This window comes from Micromesistius poutassou (genome assembly GCF_964030765.1).
Source record: "Micromesistius poutassou genome assembly, chromosome: 15".
NCBI classification, from domain to species: Eukaryota; Metazoa; Chordata; class Actinopteri; order Gadiformes; family Gadidae; genus Micromesistius; species Micromesistius poutassou.
The window spans coordinates 8128631-8144216 of NC_140285.1; the positions used below are offsets into that span (position 1 = coordinate 8128631).

Below are 15586 nucleotides of genomic sequence, written 5' to 3' on the forward strand. Positions count from 1 at the left end.
GGGGGGCGGGGGGGGGGGGGGGGGTAGGGGGTCAGGTCAGGAGGCCTCCAGACATAAGCTTTAAGAGTGATTCCCCACCAATATACACGGAGGAGCTGTGTTTCTGCACAGGGATGAACTCACACTCTGCACGCACAGAGAATAGAAGGGGTAAGATCATAGGCCTAACATGGAGAGTAGAAGGGGTAAGATCACAGGCCTAACATGGAGAGTAGAAGGGGTAAGATCACAGGCCTAACACAGAGAAAGTGTTGTAAATGGTCAATGTGCGTGTGTGTGTGTGTGTGTGGTATTTTTGAATTTGTTTGTTCTTTGTGTTAATGTGTTTCCGTGCAATTGTTAGCTCTACTTCCAACTATGTATGACAGCCGCAGTGGCAGTGTGTGCCAGCAGAGAAATGGCAAAGAACAAGCAGTGGTTTGTTTGGTGGGTAAACCAAAAACAGGTTGGCAAGAGGATTTTTCTAACGTTAGACACAATAAGTCCCGTGCAACACACAAAGTGTCTGTGACATAACAAGAAGACATTAAGAGGTGGTAGTGTCTCTCTCCCTGCCACCTTCCCTCTCTCTCTTGCTCTCTCTCTCTCCCTCCCTTTTTATAGCTAACCACCAATCAATGGCAAACTGGTGTCTATTGTGTTAGGTTCTCATTCCCCCCACCCCCCCCCCCCCTCCCCCCCTTGACTGTCCTCCACCACCACCCCAACCTCCACACCCGTCTCCACCCCATCCCCTTCCCCACATTACAGAAATGTTTCTTCCCATCAGTGCCTTGGCTTATCCCTTCCCGGGTGACATTGAACTTCCCATGCCCCAGCCGTGGAGACACATCTCTGAACTCCCACCATCGCTCTTCAGCCCCCACTAACAATTTAGTAATGAAGTATTGATTTCCAGATTCTTCTCTTATGGATGATATTAGATTTTGTTTGATAAACTGTGTCTGGGACTCTAATCCGCAGCGTGAAACAAAGAGCCACTGGAGGGCTAATGACCGGAGAACATCGATGAACTCATTTCATCAATTTGTAACACTTGACAATGAAAAAGGGCAGGCATTTTTCAGGCAGCAATGTCAAAGTTTATTGCTCGGAGGTACCGTCTTATTGGTAGCCAGACATCTTGCGCAGCATTCAGCCTTAATTTATGGGCCCCAATGTGCCAGTTACTTTTAAAGGAAATGTTTGGATACTGGGGAGGATATTAGGGTTGCACCTGGGTTGTCTGAGTTCCACTGCCACTGGGGATGCATGTGTCATGTCAGGAAATACTCATCCAGCGAATAGGGGAGGCACACGCTTGGGCTGCTTCCAATGAGAGGAGAAATGCTATTTAGGACATAAATCACGCAATGTTACACGCAAGTCACACATGCATGGGTGCATATGAATTCCAACGTTCTCTGGATTGTTTGTTGAGAATTCACTGGCCTAATGTGTTCACAATACAAGTGTGTGAGCAGCATTTTTATGTTTTTCATATATATTTATATATCAATATATGTGTTTATTTAACTATAATTCTCTGCAAAAATAGGGTAAGTATTAATACCTTTAAAATGTATTGTTTAAATTGCAAAGCATTGCAGTCTCATCCCATCACACATATAGTTTTTTATCACTTGAAACTAATTCTAAAGCTGAACACATTTCAAAGCTCCTCCTGAATATTTCTTTGTGGTAAAATATAACATTTTAATTGCTGATGGAACTCGCCCGACTAAGCGCAAATGACACCAGTAAAATGACATCCGCCGGTGAGCCCCTTCTTAATAACTGCTGATGCTAAATGTCATTGTACTGCACAGTGATGAGAAAGGTGCTGCGTTCAAGACGATGCAAAACATTCTACAAGTCAGAGATTTGTGATTAGAAAAATGCTATAATATTATGTATAATAATCATTTTAATATATAATATAATGAAGATTCCTGACAATGTCTTTGAAGACGAGAGGACATGCATACAATGATATTATGCTGAAAATGTCCCAACAGTAACATAACGCAATGTTTGTTGTTTTATAAAAAGGATATACATATTATGAAGAATGCCCATCTAAATATATATATATATGTATGTATAGATATACTGTAATGATGTATATTTACCTTATTGGCAGTCTCCTTATTTGAAACTGAAACTGAGAGCGATGGTGTGCATCTCTTATATATTATATTTTACAACTGCCATTCCGACATTATTAATCAAATAATTCTGTGATTTCTGCTTAGATTTTTTTCTCTCTATGCATTTTACCTATGATATACGGATGTTATCTTCAGGTCAGGGAGTAAAGAGCTCTGTATTGATGTTAAAAGTTTGAAGATGTTAAAAGCGCTACATGGGAAGTAAGGAGGTAATATTCTTGAAATAAAAATATAAAATAATGTGTGCTATATATCAGACAAAAAATATATATAGAGGGAGAGAGAGAGTGCAGAGAGAGAGAGAGAGAGAGAGAGAGAGAGAGAGAGAGAGAGAGAGAGAGAGAGAGAGAGAGGGTGCATGCTGTAAGTCCTGAGAGGGAGATGGAGGTGGCACATTTAACAGACGAGAGAAAGAGTTACCATGTTGTTGCAGGCCTCCACCTGAGGGACGTCCAGGTGCCAGGTTATGTTATGTCAAGGTGTTTTACTCTGTCTGTAACTGTAGCTGGGCTTGCATTTGGCTAAGGAGTAAAGAAACCATGCATACATCCTGCCTCCTGAGCACAGGAGAGTTATCTCCCCAATGTTCTGGGCAACTTCGCTTTCTGCACAATGACTTCCAAGTTCACGTGGTACAATCGGGGAGGTTCAAACGTGTGTATATGAACATTAGCTCACACCAGTGCGTGTAAGTTGTTCTGTTTAAGTCCCTTACATATTCTATTCTCGATAGTTCTAGAATTGCTTTTCTTAACTTAATAGCGGCTGTTGTGCTGACTATTTATCTCATGCAAAGTCAAATCACTTATTTCCCCTCATTCATCCTGATAGGACAGAGAGACCCAAGGAACATCAGCCAATTTAGGCCGAAAATCCCAGTTCAGCTTGGAGTAATGTGATTTCCCTCCTCCCTAGAAATCTACATTTATAGTGCTTATCAACTGCATTACTGGCAGGTAGGAGGAATAACCCAATTTGAGCTTACTTGTTTCTCTGTGTGTAGTATTCAGTGTCACAACGCATTAGAGGAGGAGTGCTATTGCCTTGTGGAGTGGAGGTTTAGTTGTCTCTATCTCCACCAGCCCCCCTCTCTCTCTCTTTCTCTATCTCTCGCTCATACAGCTACAGTATGTGCTCTCATTTAGCCGCATGTTTGTGCATTACACAGCCACTTAGGCCATGTACAGTACACAGGAATACCAATGGCAGCGGGGAATGTTCCCATCGAATCCAGAAGTACAGCGTCTTGTACTGTAAGCCTACAGATCACAGCGATAAGGCCAGAGGATTTCATGAGGGAAAGATATAGTCTAAATAGGAACACTAAAACACCCCTCTTCACTTTGGACGTCCATCTTAGAATACACTACACATGCAAAACACATTGAAATATTTTCTGATAGGAATCTGGCCCCTCCCCGCCCCTCACATGGTCTGGTCATGTGACCTGAGGGACGGACCACAATGCAGGGGAGTCCCGCACCCCCCCCCCCCCCCCCCCCTCCTATCAGGATAATAGCAGTAATACAGCAAGGCTGCAGTAATGAATGACCCACACCCACATCACCACAGAGGTCAGCCCCCCTGGAACAAGGGCGGCACTTCCACCAAGGTGATTATTGATAAAGAATGACACGGCAATGTAGACACGGGGGAGAGGGGGTATGGGGGGGGAATACACCCCAGGGGCCAATCACAACTCAGCTCATGTTTTCATAGAGGGAAACCAACGTAATCTATAAATAAAGGGGCGGAACGCTATGCCCAACCTATCAAGTCACCATAAAAGAAACGGAGTGGAAACCATCAGCGATGCAGGGAGCCATGTCCGATTCCTTTAGACACAGTACTCCTAATGTCTTTTAAAGGAGACAATTGTTTCTTCCTCCTCTCTGATAAACCAAAAGGCCCTGTATCAGGCAAGGTCACTTGTATTTAGGCGATCATATCCTTTATGCACTGTGGGCTAACTCAAAAGTATTGTTGGATGATGATTGGATCAAATCAACGATTGTACTAATAAGACAATACATACAAAATAGGTAACAATGTAAATGTATATTCAAGTCCTTTATGGGGCACACGTATATCAACAAAGCATATGAGTTTATACAAAACCAACTGCAAAATAAGCAGAAAAAAATAAAACATGAAAGACTAAATACAAAAAATTAGGTGACATTGGCTCATTTTGAGGACACTGTAGAAAGATAGATTGGTGGAAACTACAAGACAGGGCTAAACTCTGGAAAAAAAGGCAGTTGCTTAGGAGGGGCCATGTCCTACCAATCACTCTCCTCTCCTAAAGGGGCTCCAATGGCACCTGAGGGGGAATCTCATGGCTGTCATCCCAGAAAGCCTGCCGCAATGAAGCCTGTTTACCATCTGCTCCCCATATGAGCCCAAAACAAGCCATTTTCTCCCAAAAATTGTACCTCCATCCCACTATCATCAACCCATATACGTGCATGTGTTGTGCTTTAAGCTAGATTTGCAGCAGCCCTCTGCAATTCTGTGAAGACCCTGTATTGGCTCAGATATCGACAACCTCTGACGATCAAACGTGTTTTGTTTTCGAGTGCCTGGGAAGTGTATCAGGGCCTGCCTCTGTTTTGGCCATCTGAGAGTGCAAAAGCATAACAGTGGGACCCCGTCAGCATAACACTTCCTGTAAATAACCCCTCCATGCCATTGGTTTTATCATTCCCTGCAAATTATTCTGGGCCCCTCCAGAGTAGACAAGAAATAGCATTATTTTATGGCATGGAAAGAAAAAGAGGAGAGGAGATAAAAAGAGGAGTCAGGGAGAGAGAGGCAGAGGAAAGAAGATGGAGATGGGTCTAAAAAAGGTCCTTCAGGGAACATGGTGTAAATGAAGTTCCGGGAATGACACAGGCGCGCAATGAGGCGTGGATGGAAAATATACGCTGCACATCATCGGATAGAGATGCCAGTGGAAATGGCTTCATTGAAGTGTCAGCCCTCATCCATCAATCAATCATCCGCAAGAAACAATAACGCTGCAGTGATGGGGCAGCTTTTATGGGGCTTACTCATGGGTATCGGAAACAGCACTTAAGGGTAGTTCTGACACTGGGAAAGAAAGAATCCAGGGTGAGGTGCTTATTCTACATGCAGGTAGAGTTAAGGCTAGGTCTGACACTGGGAAAGAAAGAATCCAGGGTGAGGTGGTTATTGCAGATGCCGTGAGAGTTAAGGGTCGATCTAACACTAGAAAATAAAGAATCCAGGATGTGATGCTTATTGCACATGTAGACACATATAGAGCACATACAGAAAGCAAAAGGTTAAGTAGACAAACAGCCCCTGGCTCAAGAGTTCTCGAGAACAAAAAAGGGAAGAAAGAAATCATGGGTTTAGCGTCACTAAACCAGCAGCATTGTATAATCTGTCTTGCATTAGAATTAGATGTTAAGCTTGGGATGTGGCTATATCGTACGTATGTATACAAATGAAATAATTAAACCATTGCATTCTCCATAAAATGATTGTTCCTATACTTTTGTTTTGAGTCCCTGTACCTAAATTATACAATAACTGTTAATTGGTAACCTAGTAGTAACCCAGTAGTATTTTTACTATAGACATTATTTACAAATGTTGTGGGATACCACATTTTGCTGTATTGAAGGCAGAGGACGGTGTATTCCTACCATGAACCCTCATTTGGTTCAGGGATCATAAAATTAAACAATAAACAAAAAACAACTGCTAAATAGTCCATCAGTCGCTTTTGCTGTGTGCGAGTGTTTTGATTTCCCCAAACTAAGTCTCTTGATGGCTTCCCTGCAACATGAAACATGACACATCATCCATTATTCTGTACGTGTGCCTTGCTATCGCAGCCCTCTCCATATGGCCCCTGTTGTCTCCAGACACCCAAATCCCTTTCCTGAGGCCAGAGGCTGTTTTAGTGGGAACCATTACACTGCTCCTCTTCCTCAGAGGGACAGGGTGACGATGATGAGCAATCACAGCACAGCACAGCCTTTCTGCCTGAAATTGTGACAGGATATTCAACAATTGACCATATCCACATTGTTGGCCCAATTGCCGTTCATGCAAGGTTGGCAATCTGGAGGTTATTAGTTGATGAAGTGATCGAATGACTGAGGTTGGAATACGTACACACGAACACACATACACTCGGTTTACTTAACAATTATATAGGAAGGCAGGGGTTAGTTTGATTGCAAACAGCAGGAAATGCTTATGGAAAATTGTCAGTTTGCCATTAGGTCTAGTCACAGATGAATGTTACCACATCTAATGACTGCATAGTTTAAAATAAGTACACTGTCACATGGGTGGGATGTTCCACACCAATTTACTATAACCCTTGTATGGTTATTTTCCTTTCAAGATTTTTTTGAGATAAAGATTTACTATGCTTTGGCGGCTCGGCGGCTCCATAGTGTGCTAACCATGTAGTACACCTTGTAGCTCAGCGGCTCAACACGCTAGTGCTAACCATGTAGGTAGAACGCTTTGTAGCTCAGTGGCTCAACCTACTAGTGCTAATTATGTAGGCACAGCGCCTTGTAGTGACCCAGGCTCTATTCCTACCTGTGGTCCTATCTGTGCTATATCATATCATGTCATTCCTGTCTTCTACAATCCGCTTTCCTGTCTCCCTTCACTGTCCTGTCCATATAGGCCCATAAAAATATATATACTGGGCAGTTTCTCGTTACACGCAAATGAGACAAAATCATTTGTTGTGGTTGAAAAAATAACAATGTAATATATTGGTTAATATATTTTTTTCAACCAGAAGGCCTAGAATGTAAATACAATACCAGCAAGAAAAAAATGCCACAACCCATTCTCTGTATTTCTTTCCTCCCTAAAGTAATATTCTATCAGTGCTCAAATAAATCCCCCCAAAAAATGTGGAATATTGTTTTTTAGGTTTAGAATAATTGCAGTATAAGCATAACGATACCGAAATATGGCAAAAAAACTGATTCATACAACAGTGTTCTGCGGAGAAAGTGTAACAGAAATTCTCACTGCTGTTCATGTTAGCAATAACAAATAAATGTCAGTCAGATTTGAGGGTTCCCAAATTGGGAGATAAACAAAAGAACAGGAAACAAAATAGAAAATGGGACATCTTGGTTACAATTTCATACATCTTTGTTTGTAAAAGGTGCAATTTGACATAAAAACCCTGGAAGCTTGTTGGGAAGAAATGAAACACATCACTTTGGACATGGGGGATTCTGAATAGCAGGAGACATGTCATAAACTATAGTCAACTTGCATACTCTTACACACATTTGCACTACATTTGCCACAGTGTGGGGGAATATGAGAGTGATGTTAAGTGAAATGCTCATTTTGTGATTACCGAGGGCCATGGGCAATATGCACTAATGTGAGCTAATGCAAAAGATTACACAGTGCTGGCTCAGGGGAAGAGGCAGCAAACAGATGTGGTTTAGTCTGAAAGGGAGGGGGGTTAAAAGCTGATGCGTTGGTATTTAACATTGTCAAGTAGTAGCTATTGTCAAATATATAATTGATGGAAGTGTTTCTAAGTCTTGGTTTAAATGTTATCAAAAACTAATTTATAAAATTGTGACTTTGTACAAGGCGTTTTTTTTAACTTTGACCATGGTGTTGAAATATCTCATAATTGAACCAAACTGTTGCAGAAATCTTTTGGCTTGACTGAAAGCCAGTATCTATGATCGTAACTTTAACCTTTGAAAATACTGCCCTCTAGTGTTCTGAACATGCATGCAACCACAAATTAAAAAGGAAAAACTTGACTCTTAACCTGCTACAACAGTAACAAGCCATCGTTTCCACAACATTTTGATTCGATTTTTGCTTAGAAGTGACTTTTGCCTAAACAACAAAGCTGGTGGATTGTGTCTAGGTAAGGCATAAATTACAGCACCAATTACATTTTTGGTAAACTTAAAACATATATGTGAAATATATATGTGAAAGGCAAATCCAAGAGGCAAATAACTTAACACAAGGCTTTATTTGTTGGAAAACATACTACACAACACAACAACAACAGATGCATCCAATTTGTTAGTACGTTTTGCTGAACCTGAGACTTTTCTCTTTCACAGTGTACAATGTTTTGAGTCATTCACTCCATGAGGACATATTGACAGCCCATTAGTCTTTTCAAAATAAATCATTAGGGACCAATCAGGAAAACTAAATTGTTAAACACATGACAGTTATACTTTCATGATGTTGCAAAATATTGGCTGTTGCCAATATTGGTTGCCAATAAGTACTGAAAAGCACTTTACATTGGTCCAAATACACCAATCCCTCTGATATTTGGTGCAGATTTCACAGCCGAAGAGGCAAAACAGTATTTTTTTTTTTTTCTGGCCCATTGATTCTTTACAACATTCAGAATTCAAGTAGTATTTCCTTGAAATTATGAATTAAATGTTATGTTCCACGATGGAAAATACCATATAAAAAGTAGGCGGGAAATTGATACGCCTCAGTCTTCCAGGAGAAGATGCATATCCAGCCATCAAATGCCAACACGCAAACATCTGGCACTTACCCAGATAAAGAAAGGCACAAAGCACAGTTTACATGATAGCTCAAGCAGCTTTACAAAATAACAGTGTCAAGTCTCTAAACGGAGGTAAACATTGTAACACAGTCAGCTGTAGCCTGTTGGTAAACCACTGGTATAAGGAACCAAAATAATAATATACCCCAACCATTCAGTGCTTTGGGGAAGAACAGTGCTGGAGTGCTGCACAATGATCTGACATACAGCATAAATAAAAAAAAGACTATTGCAAATACTAATACAAGCTTTGAACAAATTCTTTCCCACATTAAAAAAATGGTAATGATGGAAATCAGTTTCACAGTTGTTGTAGAGTTCTAGTCTAGGCAATAGGTAGTGGGAACCTTGTATTCAAATAAGTAACGCATGTCTCAACATTCACAGGAAAAGATGCTCTACTTTAAACATTGCCCGAGTTCTAGATAGTTTTTGCAAAACTATTTTTCTTATACACAAAATAAAATTAAGGTAATAAGTGAAGGTAAGAAATAAAGATAAGACCATCCTTCCATCTCAACTCCTAGAAGACAAACCCTCAATGCTTTATTTTCACATTTGAAAACATGGAGGAAAATAAATTCATTTGACTTTGTTAAATGACTTAAGTTGTGTACTGTAGCGAAGCAGCTGGGAAATAAAGATTCCAGATAAGATCTAGTCTAGTTCTGCGGTTTACAGTTTACCTTGGTGATATACTACTAACTCTTGTCTGCAGTGCCATAACGTTCCCCAGGGAACGAGGAAGGATGCTCTAGCCTCTGAAGATGGGGCAGACTTGGTAGATGTTGGTAGAGAGTAGTTCTGCTTCCTGATTAAAATAAACAAAGCAGAAGAATTACATTGTTAAACGGACTAACAACCAAATTGGGAACGTTCTTATGGCTGAACAATACTATTTAAATTGTTTTAGTTGAGGTGCTTACATACCAGTTCTGGGATGGGCCAGCCCTCCGTGGCTTGGGAACCCTGGGTTACCATGGTAAAGTGTGGCCAAATCAGCCGGGGAATAGGATCGCAGGATGTTGATTATATTCCAGTCAGTATCCATGCTGCCTCCACCCACAGGTAGAGACTTTGCTGGACCCGTGACCTCAGAGACAGTAGCGGCAGAAGAACTTTGTGATGAGGTCTTCATGGTTCTCCTCAAGCCAAGCAGTTGGCTGGCTCCATCAACATTTGGCACCATAAAGTCATGCTTCTCAACGGGGTCCGTCTCCCTGCCTTGCGGGAGGCAATACTTGAGTCTCTTGTTCGAGGGTTCACCCAAGTCCATCTGGGGGAGGCTCCCAAAGCGGCTGGAGAGACAGAGCCTGGCAGCATCTGAGTGCCACATAACGCCAGTTCTCACTGGATAACTTCTCTCACCAATCCCTACTCTCTCCGCTGGGTTGTACGGGTCCATTGCATGTTTATTGTTACTGGACTTCCTCACCACTTCTGTAAATCGGGGCGAGTCTTGATTGAGTTGTTGATGTTGATGCTCCATCTTCTCCCCGTATCTCTGAGTCTCTGGGGCCACCTTTTGTGTGGGTACATGCATAGGGGAGCGTTGGGAAACAATGACTGGTGGGACTGAGGGAGTCTTGTCATCCACTTTGCCAGCCTGGGGTGTTGGGGACTTGGTTCGACGGGGGTGTCTCCTGTCCATCATACAAAGTGGAGTGACATCGTTTCCTTCGAGGGCAGGGGGACAGCCTGTAAAGCGCTTGAGTTTCAGACTGGATCTGGTCTTTTTAGTCATGTCTGACCGATCTTTATGAATTAGGTTTTGATGCATCACCAAAACTTCAGGGTACAGGGTTTTGAATGTGCAGGATGGACAGAAATTTGGAATCAACGCATTCTGGGGTTGAGAGCTTGTCGAGATGTTGAGTGAGACCTTTAAAGAAAGATTCAATGGAGCCTCAGAGCTTTCGTCTTTCGTCTCCGGCTTCATCAAGTTAATGGGTACTGGGCAAGTCATATGTGTTTCAGCAGTTGTGGAATCAGGCCCATTAGTTACCTTCTCTACTGGTATTTTAACTTGACTCATCAATTTGTGAACCTTGGCTCCATCACCATCCAGTACGTTTTCTGGTTTGCTATTGGAGTATGGTTTAGGCACAGGCACCCACAGTTTGGCTCTAACTGGGGCCCTTTCATTCGCTTTAAACTCTTTATCGGTCGGCGATGGCGCTGGAGACACAGGTCCGCTTGAGAATTCATTGAGTATTTGTTCTTTATGGCGTCGATCAAGGTGATACTTCAGTGACGTTTTCTGTGCTGCTGCATAGTCACAGTACATGCATTTAAATGGCTTTTCCCCTGCAAAATAAGTATATGTATTATTTTAAGGCAAATGTCCCGACCTGAGCTGGTCAAGACACAAAGAACACTTTAAATATGAAAACAGGAATGGGTTGAATTCATTAGCTGTAATTTAATTTAGTACAACTCCCTTTTCTTAACATACCTGTGTGGGTCCTGAGGTGAATAGTGAGGTAATAGCTTGACCGGAACGTTTTGGAGCAGTAACCACATTGCCTTGATCTGACTTTTGATTGGTCAAATCCAAACTCCCCTATGAAAAGAAAAGATCATTTAAAGTTTACTTTGTGCACAATTAGTGTCGTTTTGCTCATTTGTTTTAAAATGTTTTGGAAATAAATAAATGTAAAAGGGACTTAACACCATCCCCCATTTTACCTGGCCCCACGGCTTCTGAAACGACTGCCTCCTCAGAACCATCGTCCAAGCCCTCCTCTGTGTGGTCCAGTGTACCTGCTTTGGATGACTTCCCATCAGCACTGGGGCTCCCCCCTTCCCTTTCCCTTTTGTGGACCCTCGAGTGCAATACCAGTTGGTGATAGGTCCTGAAATGTCGTCCGCATTCCTCACATGTGGTTGGCCTTGATTTGTCTCCTTGGATGAGAGACCTGTGGTCTGGTTCCGGAGATGGCGTCTCAACTGTAATCTGCCTTTGGGACCGCAGCTCTTTGCCCAGGCCCTCTTTCATGGACTTGTCTGCTTGGCTCTCCGTCCATACATTACCCAACTCCTCTTTATCAGAGTTGCAGTCTTCATTGTCCGTGCTGGCATCCAAGCCCAAATCTTTTGTATTATTCGGACCAACTGCTATCTTCCCCTTAGTAGCTAGTTGCCAAGCTTGATATGTATTAAATGGGTCTAGCTGGGGAATCCATTTGGATGACCTTTCTGGTTGTACGTTCTTTACTACAGAGCATGGTCTTAGCTTGAAACTCTCCAGAAAAGTTTCTTGTTCATTTGGGGACTCACCCTGGATTACCACCACGTTATCTCTTCCAGGCTCCCCATCTCGATTGTGTACTTTACTATGCTCAGCCAAACTTTTGTGATCGGGGAAGAAAAAGCCACAAACCATGCACATTTTATAAAGGGTGACTACTGGGTGAGCGTTCAGACCCTGAGTAGCGCCATTGATTGTGCTAGGGGTCTCCAGGTCATGTTGGGCCTTTTTAGCTCCTGACTTGCTTCCATGCATCTTCATGTGGTTCTTCAGGAACCACGGCTCTCTGAAACGCCGTCCACATACACTGCAGCAGTAGGTGAAGTAGTCCTTGTGCTTCCGCAAGTGGTTCTCCAGCTCACTGGCATCCTGGGACACCTGACCACACAAAATACAGCTGAGCACCTCATCCTTATCCCTAGGTTGGGTGAACAGCACGGGTCGTTCTTTGTCCTCTGTGATGCGGAACTCTGCCTCTACGCATAGAACAGATGGTTCAAAAAGGGTGGTGGGGTGTTGGCTTAGGACATGGGGGCCGAGATCAGCCTGCTGATCAAATCTCTCGTCACAGAACATGCAGGAGACTGGCAAACATTGTTTGGTTTGCATCACAGCTTTTTCTAAGGTTGGGCTGTGAGGTGTCATGCTAGAACCAGGGGGCCCTGGCATGTTGGCATGACTGCTGATAACATCTTGGCTGAGTCCGTCTGGGCTCTCTGCAAATGCTGGTAAGGGGTGAGTGGGCATTTTCTTCTACAGATGGTGCATTCACGCTTGTAGCTATCTTGAACTGGAAACCTGCAGAAAGAAAAAAGGCTTCTTTTAAAATGTGCAGTGTAAAATAATGACTATTTTTATTAACAAATATTAAGATTTGGAAATTTACAAGAAAGACATAACATGCATATACATAAATGTTAAACATGCCAAGTGTTTTTCCATCTATTGAAACAGGAAACAGGTTTTTAGCAATCGACTTGTATACTCATTTCCTCTATGCGTTAACCACTGAAAAGCTGATAAAACCAGTTCAGCTTGATTAATCTTATTTTTGTACATAGTGGATGGTTGCCAATTTATAATATACTTAAAAAGTAAAGACCTACAAGGCAAATCTAATAGTGGCAGTGTTTGCTTACAATATTGATTTAAGATTTCACCCAACTTTAAACTAGTAGGTATTCTATTAGGCCTGCATGAAAACAGTCATAAGAAAGGGAAACCAATTACATAACCTATACTTAGGGATGATATACGTTTTGTTATTTTTTTTAAAAAACGTTTAAAAATAAGCGAAGTACAGTGATGGTATACTACCTATTATGTTTCCATATACAATACGTTTATATACTGAACGGCTTGAAATACATTTGAAAGAACTTGAATACGATTACCAATGTAGGCCTACTATGCTCAAGAGCGAGTAACTTGATCAACAAGTTAAATGGCTTAAGGCGTATGCCTTGTCACAAACTCCTATTAGTCCACAATAGCCAAAACTATTGCATTATTTTTATATATATATTTATATAAAAACCCAAGTATGTTCTTCAATTAATGTGGTGGACGTAGGTACAATTATCTAATTGAGTTTGGGGTTGGATACAAAAATGTTTTACAAAATCTGAATAAATACACATAGCTCGACGACCATTGAAATAGTCTATATCGTGTTTTCCACTAAACTGAATATGCTCATGGTATCACTTTATCACTATTCAGCATATTCGTGTAAAACTTGACTTTATCGTGGTGTAACGTTATGGCACTAAAGTGAGCACAGGCAGCTGTTGATAACGTTAATGAGCCACAGTTCAAGGTTTCAAAAGCACTCTGTCCGTAACGGATTAACAAGTTCAACTTTTACAACTCCTTATTCAGGGATAAGTCCATCGTTAACTCGTTATTCAGAAGAAGTTCAGCCATAACAACTGTTAGTCTCAAAGAATGCAGCCTTAACAACTCGTATTCAGAGCGATTAGGTGACGTTCGTCGTAAAAACCAGTTGGGCCACTGTTTGATGAACAGCTACTGATGCGTTTTCTAATAACCATTATTCGGTTGTATCGCAATAACATTCAAATATATAGATCATATAGATCATATGTATTATAGCCTACATAATAAGCACAGCTAGTCAATTTGAACAAAAACGAAAGTTTAAAAAAAGATCAAAATCGATAGCAGATCACGAGGTGGATAACAAAAGAAGATGATTACGACAGTTAAAGTTACCTATTGGCGATAAAGACTAGTAGCTACTGCTTAAAGCAGCATGCACTTACAGTGGAAGTGACCGGTTAACGATAAACTAGTAAGTTATCCAACCTTACTGCTGAAATCTTACTCTACTTATTAAAGCGTACCTACAAAAGATAAAGACAACGCTCAACTGCTTAAAGCCGTATGCACTCAATAAAGTGCAGAGTAACGAATAGGTCGCCGATTCTTGTTTCCATTGTAAGAAGGGTCGGTTAAGGTTTTCCATGCATTATTACTTAAGGTTTTCCATGCATTAAGACGGAGGGTAAGCTAGCCTTAACCATGTCGCTAGCCACGGACTGTTGTCTCAACTGAGTGTTGAAACTCACCAACAACACCTTCCAGCTCTGAATGTCCGGATACACTTACACTGATAAACCAGGGACTAATGTTCACCAGGTCGCCATCTACGTGAGTTGCTTCCTCCTCGGGCGACGCTGGACGGACAGTGTTCATCTATATCGTTAAAGAGTCCTCTCGGTTCTGAGGTCAAGCCTCTCGGTTCTTAAGGCTCACCGTGCAGCTGTTGAGTTCTGGTGCGCGCGCTCGGCGAGTCTCGGGGAAGATGAAGCGCGTGCACCCAAGCCAAACTTTCCTTAAGGGGGGTCACGTGGACACCAAAGAAAAGATGATTAGCACACATGTGGAAGTGTTCGTTTATACCTTGAGTGGTGAGATAATGCCGTTGTTTGTGCATGTCCACACCCATGTGACTAGGGCTGACAATAAGACATACGCCACATATATACTTTTTTAGTAGATTATATTTTATATATGCCATTATATGGTACCTTTTTCAAAAAATGTGATTTCTTCATCTCGTGTTCGGGCTCAACCATTGCAGCCAGGGGGTGAGGGGGGTTGGGGATTGTCTACTTCACACGGCGATGGCGGCGGGGGGGGGGGGGGGGGGGGGTGCAAAGAGAAAAACTAAGAACCTGTTGAAGTATAACGTTCTACTTTTGGTTTAACCATAGCCGTTGAGCGTTGAGACACTAGGATATCTCCATGTAATCATCCATGTTGTAGACGGTAGATTTGATCAGAACTATAAGTATGCACCTCTCGTTGAAACAGATACTTCTGACTAACAGATTCTGTTAGGAAATAGGAAATTGCCACGTTAAGCTTGGATTGGGCATGTGTACCTATTCAAGATGTGTATCAATCAAGAACTCAGTAGGCTAAATAAATACACACACGCACACGCACGGAAACTCACGCATATAGACACACACACACACGCACACACAGAGTTTAGGATTGTCACAATTCTCTTCTGATATGATTTCAATACAACTTCCCTTTTTTCATGAGCAGAATATAACTCACATCACACTG

The 15586-nt window shown here is 41.9% G+C and overlaps 1 protein-coding gene across 1 annotated transcript; it reads right to left on the reverse strand.

Moving 5' to 3' along the window:
- Positions 1 to 9434: 9434 nt before the first annotated feature.
- znf217 (zinc finger protein 217) lies at positions 9435 to 14761 on the reverse strand (the record flags this gene model as incomplete). The annotated part of the gene is made up of 5 exons (XM_084479403.1): positions 14615 to 14761; positions 11422 to 12781; positions 11189 to 11296; positions 9664 to 11040; positions 9435 to 9544 (listed from the first exon to the last, which is right to left on the reverse strand). The coding sequence occupies exons 2-5, from the start codon at positions 12728 to 12730 to the stop codon at positions 9435 to 9437; spliced, it is 2904 nt and encodes a 967-aa protein (XP_084335529.1). The 5' UTR covers positions 12731 to 12781; positions 14615 to 14761.
- Positions 14762 to 15586: the final 825 nt, after the last annotated feature.